Source organism: Oncorhynchus masou, chromosome 8 (assembly GCF_036934945.1).
Source record: "Oncorhynchus masou masou isolate Uvic2021 chromosome 8, UVic_Omas_1.1, whole genome shotgun sequence".
In the NCBI taxonomy this organism is placed as follows: Eukaryota; Metazoa; Chordata; class Actinopteri; order Salmoniformes; family Salmonidae; genus Oncorhynchus; species Oncorhynchus masou.
The window spans coordinates 42,139,213-42,149,154 of record NC_088219.1 but is presented as its reverse complement, the minus strand read 5'-3'; the positions used below and the strand labels follow the sequence as shown (position 1 = coordinate 42,149,154).

Here is a 9,942-nt window from a genome sequence, read left to right as displayed (position 1 = left end):
CACATCACAGATTCACTACATGTCATTACTTTATAAAATGAGAAATGTTTGTATTTAGATGATATGGCTCTGGCTGGCACACTACTTTGTATAATTTCTGCTACCTACCAAAAAGGACAGGGAGGGATCTGTCAGGCGACATCTCACAATTCGAAGCCGTAATCGGTTTACTATGGTGCTCTATGGACCAGGGTTTATTCGTTACGGTCTCCAGGAAGAGTAACGTTAGCTGCTGCTTCTGCAAAAGGTAATGGGGATCCCAAAAAACAAACCGTTTACGGTTTAAGAACCATACGGAAGCGAACAGAGCTAATGGGATGAAGCGAGGCGGGACCTACCTTACTTTGTCCAATAGAAACTCTCGTTTTCAGTTGGGCGTAAACGCGTTGGTGTGACAACACAATCGGCGTAATGATGACCTCGGTGCTGTCAAAGACAAGAGACAGAGGTGGGACGCCGGGGATGGAGTGTATGAAATTAACAATATTTGGAAACCGATTATCGCTGGTGTGAACGAACGAATTCCAGGTAAAACGGGTTGGACGTGTTTTATATTCTAATGTTGCTTGTGGTAGCTAGGTTATTAGCTAGCTAGTTAACTTCATCGAGCCAGCAGTGTCTCTGATAATTAGCTAGCTAACGTTACAATGTAACAGTATCGAAACAATACACCACACGTATCTAGCTAACTAACGTTAATTAGCTAACGTCAGCTAACCTAATAGAACATAAATTACCTTTGTCTTTGCTCTCTTTGATTTCGTGAGCTAGCTAACGCTAACTAAGTCAGCTAGCTAACGTCACTTGAGGAGCTAACGCTAGTTGTCATAATTTCCAGTTGGGACACTTAACAAATTCCGCAGTGTTTATAGCTATAGCGTCGTTGACTCTGTCAGCTCCAGTAGTTCCGAATGACATAACGTTATAATGACCGATGGTTTTGTTTTCTTTATTCAGTGGCATTTTTATAACAACTTAATCTCAGTTTTACCCAATATATCTTGTCCGTGAGTGCACTGCCAGTGACTTGTGTGTTGTGATCCATTATACGACAACCAACCTTCGTTATTGCATTAAGTAACCTAACCATATGTCTAATGTAACCATACTAAACGTAACATATCATACTAATTTGTGACCGACCGCCTCGATTCGGTCTTACGTTGCAAAATGTGTAATTTCGTTTTTTACATTGGATAAAAGTAGAGACTCCGAACTAGAAGATGCTACATCGTACACAGGAACAATGGGGAAAGTAATTTTGCTTTGAAAGTTGATGAACTTGTAACCCCACTTTTGATGAAATGGCCCAGCACACCTACTCGAGAACTCTTCTTTGTCTACACCCATTCAGCATTGTTCACACCCTCTTAAACCTTAGGTGGGACGATCTCTTTAAGGATACACATGTGAGGCCATGTGCCTAAACCGAGTGAGTAGTTTAGTAAACAACCAAAGATTTCAAGACTAAAAGTAGTAGCCTACAATAAGGATAAAGTACAAATACACTTTATCTAGTCCTTGACCTATATCCTAATCTGATGTTGGTGCAGGTCATGTTGTTATTCACATTACCATTACTGTAAACACACACTATATCAAATAAGATGTGTTTATTTGTCACATTCACAGGAAACAGAAGGTGTAAACAGTACAGTGAAATGGTTACTTGCATAATAGCAATATCAAAAACAGTGTCCAGATAAATGTTTTATACATTTAAAAATAATAATTATTAGATGCATACCTGACAGACTTGTCTAAATTGATTGGTCATGTGAACGAAATGCTATAACCACCCCCCAGCCACATCTGCAATCAACCCCAGACACACCTGGCTAATTTGATGGGTTATGTAAACATCTGACAAAGTGGAGTCTTTTGTTTAGACATGTAGCTAGCTAGCTAAACAATGACCTGGCATCATCCAAACTCCTCCTACTATCAATACAAACATCGTCATAGCTGTAGTATGAATCTGCAGGTAGCTAAAGAGCTAACCAACTAGGTTCCTTGTCAGCTAGCTAACATTAGGCTGTAACTAGCAATACAAATTCATTTCTGACTCAAATGATATCACTGCACAGATCATGCACGTAATGTTTGCTAGCGAGCCAGCAAGCTAACATTCGCTAACTAGCGAACAGTATGCTTTAACTTGCAAAGAAAATGACTTTTTGACAAAATTAGAAATGTATATTATCTGAAAATGTAGCTAGACTCTTACCCGAATACATGGATGGCAGACTGGAACCATTTAACTCTGTTTTGTTTGTAGCTACATCTTGTTTGGCCAGCGTTGTCAAGTCACTCCAGTTCACACTGACCATGGTGTGTGCAGAAAGTAGCCCATCACTTTTTCCAACTGATCTGTCGATAGTACCTGCTAAATTCAGTGCATAAATGTTGTTGAGAAAGGTAGCAAAACTTTTTTTGTAGTTCTCGATGGCTAACGTTATATCTTTCAAAAACAGCGCGGTAGATAGGACTATTAGCACATACTGAGCAGCTCTCGCTATAGACAGAAGCATTTTACATGGCAGACCAATCCAAACTCATTTCCCGGCAGGTCCAGCCCATCCATTAACTCAGCCAATCATGGCTAGCAGGAAAGTTCCTGTCTTTTTCCATGGCTAAACCAACTAGGCTCATAATTTAACTTTTCTTTGTGTTTACGGATGGAGTGCAAGTTTGTTATTAAAGCACATGCAAGTTCACATGTTCCAGAAGGCATTTCTGGGGGGGAAAGCGCTATTTGTATACGTCTAGTCTATGAGTCCAGGCTGGCCAGGCAGCACTCTTATAGGGCATGGGTTGTAGGAGGGGGGGAAAACGCTATTTGTATACGTCTAGTCTATGAGTCCAGGCTGGCCAGGCAGCACTCTTATAGGGCATAGGTTGTAGGAGGGGGGAAAACGCTATTTGTATACGTCTAGTCTATGAGTCCAGGCTGGCCAGGCAGCACTCTTATAGGGCATGGGTTGTAGGAGGGGGGGAAAACGCTATTTGTATACGTCTAGTCTATGAGTCCAGGCTGGCCAGGCAGCACTCTTATAGGGCATGGGTTGTAGGAGCAAGATGAGGAATTTGAAGCGATAGACATAGCCTATCGAGTGTATGATTTTTATTCTCGCTCTGTTTATACATTGAAAGAGTGCAGCTTAAATACATTGTGGAGCAGCACATGTGGGCCTATTCTCTATATAAGCATGGACAGTGAATCATGTTCTGGGTTTTGTGACAGCATTCCTTCTGCATTCCTCTTCTGAGATGCTCAACTCGGGTGTTCTTGATATGATAGGGTACATGACAGGAGCCATCTGGTGCTGCAAATAATGGTGCAGGTGGCCTCTTAGAAGACAGCAGTGTTTTGAAAACCTGCCGCATATTCATTTGAGGTCCGTTTGTGGGATTCAGCAGTGTTACCGTCCTGTGTGAGAGACCGAGTCGTACTCAAACAATGCTCACTTAGTCTAACTGGTAGTCATCAACCAACATGATCGTTTCATTCAGCTGATCTCCAATTTCCTTCCATCAACAATCCCCCCCTCCCCCGTACAACCCTTTGTCCTCTACACCTTTGTCTATCTCTACTCTCTTAGTTATCAGCATTGTTTCCTGGTGATTGTGTCGAAACTCTGTCCGTTCTCAAGCCTCAGCAGCACCAATCTATATAGGCCTAGTACAAACCATACTATGCATAGTCCCTGCTCACTTCCTCCAGTAACTATCTGGTCTGCTTTAGTATTGGCTTTAATTAGGTTGATAGGAAATTACAGTAGTCACTTTTACCTTACCTACATGTAGAAACGACCTCAACTAACCTGTACCCCCAAGCATTGACTCGGTACCAGCACCCCCTGTTTATAGCCTTGTTATTGTTATGTCATTATATTGTTACTTTTTTCTTTTTTACTTTAGTTTATTTTGTCAATATTTTCTTATTTCTTGGAACTGCATTGCTTGTAAGTAAGCACTTCACGCTAAGGTCTACACCTGTTGTTCAGCGCATGTGACAAATACAATTTGAGTTGAGTAAGCCATGCTCAGTGGGGATCTCAAGACTACGCTCAGCTGACTTTCACCCATTCAGTGGCTCACTTAAGGTTAGGCTCGATCATTAGACTCTGGCTCGCCCTTGGCCTGTCCACTAATTGCATTACCATTCAATTAGATTTTAATCATAGGCAACTGATTCAAGTTGTAAGCTAAGAGTGCATTAAGAAAGCTTTTAAATTATAGGCTATTTCAGATCAGTCAAATTTTAATGTCTCCTTTTTTATTTTTTTTAAATGGGCGAAGCTATTTAACATGTGGACTTGAAACAACAGAAATACATCTGCTGACTGCCCTACCATTTGAAATTCCTGAGGTGTGTGTGTGTGTGTGTGTGTGTGTGTGAGACTAAATGTGAAATGAGGGAGTATATCCTATTCTCACACACCGCTGAGTTAAGAGTTGGTGGAAACCTCTAGCTGCTAGTGGCTATTACCATGTCGTCCCATCCCCCTCTCCTCTTGAAGTCCAGAATACCAGCTAGGTTATGTTAGGATTTCGTAGTCTGTTATTGTCCGGTCCATCTTCAGGGAAGAATGTCTACCCTGACCCCCTGGTAATAATATCATGAAGCTCACCATGACCAGCCTATGTTTATTTACTGTATTTTAGGCTATTTTTAAATAGCTAAATTCTTCTGGTAGTGGTTGTAAATAATTTAGCATAATGCTTCACTCTACAGAAGGATCTAGATTAGGTCATTTCTTCACCACTGTCACTCATTCTGTGTCTGACTGGTCTTGTTGGGTTGTTTGAAGTAAGCCTTTCTAGAAACTGTCTGACTCAGGGTGGTGTTGACGTCTACTAGCCTCTTGTTTGAACATGATGCGCTACAAGGATTTTCCCTGTTACTGGAGGCCCTATCTCAGCCAGTGATCCATGTTGGTGGGCTGCTGTCTAAGGAGCGTCTCCAGGCGTCTTTGTCTTGTCTGTCCAGGGTGCGTCTCCAGGCGTCTTTGTCTTGTCCGTCCAGGGTGCGTCTTTGTCTTGTCTGTCCAGGGTGCGTCTCCAGGCGTCTTTGTCTTGTCCGTCCAGGGTGCGTCTTTGTCTTGTCTGTCCAGGGTGCGTTGGCGTCTTTGTCTTGTCTGTCCAGGGTGCGTCTCCAGGCGTCTTTGTCTTGTCTGTCCAGGGTGCGTCTCCAGGCGTCTTTGTCTTGTCTGTCCAGGGTGCGTCTCCAGGGTTTGTCGTCTCCAGGCGTCTTTGTCTTGTCTGTCCAGGGTGCGTCTCCAGGCGTCTTTGTCTTGTCTGTCCAGGGTGCGTCTCCAGGCGTCTTTGTCTTGTCTGTCCAGGGTGCGTCTCCAGGCGTCTTTGTCTTGTCCGTCCAGGGTGCGTCTTTGTCTTGTCTGTCCAGGGTGCTTCTCCAGGCGTCTTTGTCTTGTCTGTCCAGGGTGCGTCTTCAGGCGTCTTTGTCTTGTCCGTCCAGGGTGCTCTCCAGGCGTCTTTGTCTTGTCTGTCCAGGGTGCGTCTCCAGGCATCTTTGTCTTGTCCGTCCAGGGTGCGTCTTCAGGCGTCTTTGTCTTGTCTGTCCAGGGTGCGGCGTCTTTGTCTTGTCGTCCAGGGTTTTTGTCTTGTCTGTCCAGGGTGCGTCTCCAGGCGTCTTTGTGTCTGTCCAGGGTCTGGCGTCCTTGTCCGTCCAGGGTGCGTGGCGTCTTTGTCTTGTCTGTCCAGGGTGCGTCTCCAGGCGTCTTTGTCTTGTCTGTCCAGGGTGCCAGGGTCTTGTCTGTCCAGGGTGCGTCTCCAGGCGTCTTTGTCTTGTCCAGGGTGCGTCTCCAGGCGTCTTTGTCTTGTCTGTCCAGGGTGCGTCTCCAGGCGTCTTTGTCTTGTCTGTCCAGGGTGCGTCTCCAGGCGTCTTTGTCTTGTCTGTCCAGGGTGCGTCTCCAGGCGTCTTTGTCTTGTCTGTCCAGGGTGCGTCTCCAGGTGTCTTTGTTTTGTCTGCAGTACAAACAGGTCAAGTTCAAAGACAAGGGGGCTGGGAAAAGTAAATGTTTAGTAGTGGTCATTAGTAGTGGTCAAGATTTATCTTGTTATTTAGATTGACTGATCTGTGAGGGGACTTAGACTTCATCAGGCAGGCAATATGTGATTCATTCTAGGTGGTGGCGAGTAGCCTGTTCAATTTGAATAATCAGTCTTCAAGAAGAAGAGGGTCGCCATCTCAGACAGGTCGACATGTAGTAGAATACTTCCAAAGGCCAGCTACTGTACTGAAAGTGAAATGTTATGACTAAAGTCAGTGATTTTTTTTTTCATTGCCTGGGCACCGTTATAGGCCTGCACACAAAGGCTCCTCATGCCTTTTTAAGGCAAGGCCCAGCTGGCCTGCCCAGACCACAGTTACTGCAGCCGCAGTTCAACCCACCTCATGATGATGTGATGAGAGAGGCAGCTCGCTACACGCTTGAGACGTCCAATCACACGCTTTGCTTTGTGTGCTTTCAAACCTGCATCCAATGACCGTTCTCACCATGTGGTCTGTGTTTGTGTCTGAGAAGGAGGTAGTGCTGCCTGGCGTTTGAACATAAATAGACCGCAGCACGGGAGAATTGTAGTCATTTAGTCTCTCCTCCAGATTAAACAGCAACTCCTTAGCTAATGCCTAGCCTCTAGATCACAGGCCATGTCTTCTCCCAAGAAAACTACTACCGTAGGCATCAGGTAACTAACAGGATTTTCAAATGGCAATCGAGGCTAATTGAGTGTTCTTGCAATAGATTTAAAACTAATGATTTACAAACTAGTTTTCAGAGGGGCTGAATTCTATAACACTTGTAGTTTTTAGGCGTTTGTCAGTCTTGTTCTTTCGTATTTATAGTAGCTGTAAGAGGTTGTTGACTGAGGTTAATTATGGTGCAAAAAATATGACATTTTTTTTTCTTCCTCTGGCTAAGAAACAAGAAACCCTCTGATACATGCATGTGTTACCGCATCTCCCTCTTATTAACTCATCCCGCGTGCTTGTGTGTTTTTGTTCCACACAGACTACGCTGTAAATGTCCGAGAAACCGAGAGCCCAGTATGAGGAAAGCAACCAGGGCAGTGGCAGGCGTCTCCAAAGCGACAGTCACCAAGGCCCAGACCGTTGAGAAAGTCACAGTCACCAAGGCCCAGACCGTTGAGAAAGTCAAGCCTGAGGGCACCACCACCACCATGGGCACAGCCGGCAAGATTACAGCCAAGACCTCTGCCACCGCGCCACTGTCTAAGGTACGAAGGCAGAAGACAAAAGCACTGGCTTCATACTGCAACGACAACCACGGAAGCCTCTTTTTATCTTTATAGGTCCAATAGCTGGTATGATAACTGTCATGTTTGTCTTTGGCCAGGCGAAGAGCAATGATGACCTTCCATCAGTAACAACAGCTGGGAGCAGCACTATTCCCAAGGCGAAGAAGACGAGCTCTGTCCACTCTTCAAACTCCTCCACTTCAGGTACCAGTAACCCAGAGGGCAAGACAAAGACCAACTCCGGTACATCATCAACACATAGAGCTACTTACAGACTATGCTCTGTTTGTGATTAGCTCTGACCCATATAAAAATGCCAACTTCTTGACCTTCAATAATGTTCTGTATTGTACTCCTCAGGCAAGCGTGGGACCTCCTCCGTGGTGAAGGAGCTTGGTTCATCCCGGGAGGGACTGCGGGAACGCTCCAGAACTTGCACCACCAGCAGGAAGCTCTCCGGACCCTCCGATGCCTTGTCACTGCCCAAGAGAGTCCGCTGCCGGACTGTGACTGAATCTGAGTCCCGTATGAGCAAGTCCAGGTCGAACGGGCAGCTCAGCGACAAGACGGTCCTGGAGAGCAGGGTGAAGGACCTGCTGGGCCTGGCCAAGAGCAAAGACGTGGAGATCCTCCACCTGCGCACAGAGCTCCGGGGCATCCGTGTCCAGCTAGGCCTGCCCGAGGAGGAGGAGGAAGAGGATGGGGGGAGCAGAGCCAGAGAGGAAGGCGAGGGAGAGGAGACTGCTGAGGTTAAGCCTCCACAGGACCAGTCGAAGGAAGCCCCTCCTCCTCTCATCTCTGCAGACGTGGAATCCACCCTGCTCTTGCTACAGGACCAGAACCAGGGGATCCGCGGAGAGCTGAACATGCTGAAGAGTGAGAACCGCATGCTAAAGGACCGGCTCAACGCCCTGGGTTTCTCCCTGGAGCAGAGGCTGGACAGCCCCCTAAAGACCCTGCAAGGCCCCTGCCTTAGCTCGGACCTTCCCCCAGGCCGCGATGGCAGTTATGGAGATGGAGGGTGCCCACGGGCCTCTTTTTTACATGAGGTCTCCCCTCACAGCTCTGCCTGCGGCTCTACTGAAGACCTTCTTGACCCCCGGCGAGTCATCTCCCCTGAGGCGGCCGACAGCGAATGCAGCGAAGCCTACCAGCCAATCACCTACCAGCCAATCACCTACCAGCCAATCACCTCCAGCGATGATGCCCTGGATGCCCCCTCTGGTTCTGCCTCTGCCTGCGGCTCCTCCTCCGAGTCAGAGGGCGGGCCACCGAGTCACGGCGAACGCTCCCGTAGAGGCAGTAGTGGCAACACCAGCGAGGTGTCGGTGGCCTGTCTAACGGAGCGCATTCACCAGATGGAGGAGAACCAGCACTGCACCTCTGAGGAGCTCCAGGCCACACTACAGGAGCTGGCTGATCTGCAGCAGATTACCCAGGAACTGAGCACAGAGAATGAGCGACTGGGCGAGGAGCGGACCATCCTGGTGGATTCCCTGTGCCAGCAGGGCGACCGGCTGGAGCTTTACTGCCGGCAGATGGACTACTTCCGGGGCCTGCTGGATGAGCACCGCGTGGCGTACGCCCCGGCCGACGAGGAGGACACTAAGAGCGGGCGCTACCTGGAGCTGGAGCACTGCTACGTGGACCTGACGCAGGGCGCCCACTTCGAGAGGGAGCAGCTGCTGGGGGTGCAGCAGCACCTGAGCGGGGCGCTGAAAATGGCAGAGCAGGACAACGCCGAGGCCCAGGGCCTCATCTCAGCGCTGAAGGAACGGGTGCACATGGCAGAGCGGCAGGCTGATATGGAGCGCAGGGAAAGAGCGATGGCGGCCGCAGAGCTGGAGGCCACGAGGGAGGCGGCTGGGGGGGAGCAGGCGGAGCTGGCTCGGTGCAGAGTCCAGCTGGAGCAGGAGAGGCAGAGGGTGGCTGAGCTCTACTCCATCCACAATGCCGGGGACAAGACGGACATCCGCCACCTGCTGGAGAGCGAGAGGAGGGACAAGGAGAGGGCAGAGGCTGAGTCTGTTCAGCTGCAGGAGGACCTGGACCATACCCACGATGAGGCCGCCAGGCTACAGGACGGCATCCGCAAGGTGACACATTCTCATAGTTAAAACGCTTTCCATTCAGATTATCCATCAGTCCGGGATATTTTTTACGTGCTGGTATTTCTCCCAATTCATATCTTCGTATGTTTATGACGCGTGTGCTCACACACACACATCTATGTTTCTCCCGTTCTCCCGTCAGCTGGAGGAGGACTTCCGTGCGTTCCGTGGCGAGGTGCAGAAGCAGTTGGCTGAGCAGAAGCGGGCCCTGGCCCAGCAGTGTTCTGAGCTGGAGGAAAGGGACACAGAGGTCTCTGACATGAAGGAGACCATTTTTGAGCTGGAGGACGAGGTGGAGCAACACCGAGCCCTCAAACTCCACGATAACCTCATGATCACAGACCTGGAGAGTGAGTGTTGGATGGACGCTAGGTTACATCCCCAAATGGCACCCTACCCTATTCCATTTGTAGTGCACTACTTTTAACCAAGGCCAAAAATGTGTGAACTATTTAGGGAATAGGGTGCTATTTGGGATGTGGTAGCGCTCAGGTAAATGGACTAGGGGGAAACCTGATGTGTGGCCACAAGGTGGGGATGTGGGACCATT

The 9,942-nt window shown here is 48.1% G+C and overlaps 1 protein-coding gene across 3 annotated transcripts in view; it reads left to right on the top strand.

Annotated features, from left to right (window-relative positions):
* The first annotated feature begins 417 nt into the window (after positions 1-417).
* LOC135544683 (cytospin-A-like) overlaps positions 418-9,942 on the top strand; it is a 31,938-nt gene continuing 22,413 nt past the window's right edge. For 2 of the 3 annotated variants that reach the window (XM_064972486.1, XM_064972485.1), the window contains exons 1-5: positions 418-528; positions 7,035-7,260; positions 7,380-7,524; positions 7,642-9,377; positions 9,535-9,742. In XM_064972486.1, coding sequence (XP_064828558.1) covers positions 7,072-7,260; positions 7,380-7,524; positions 7,642-9,377; positions 9,535-9,742 — 2,278 coding nt within the window. In that variant the 5' untranslated portion in view covers positions 418-528; positions 7,035-7,071. The remainder of the gene's footprint in view (positions 529-7,034; positions 7,261-7,379; positions 7,525-7,641; positions 9,378-9,534; positions 9,743-9,942) is intronic. The other variant, XM_064972487.1, reaches the window with a different exon arrangement.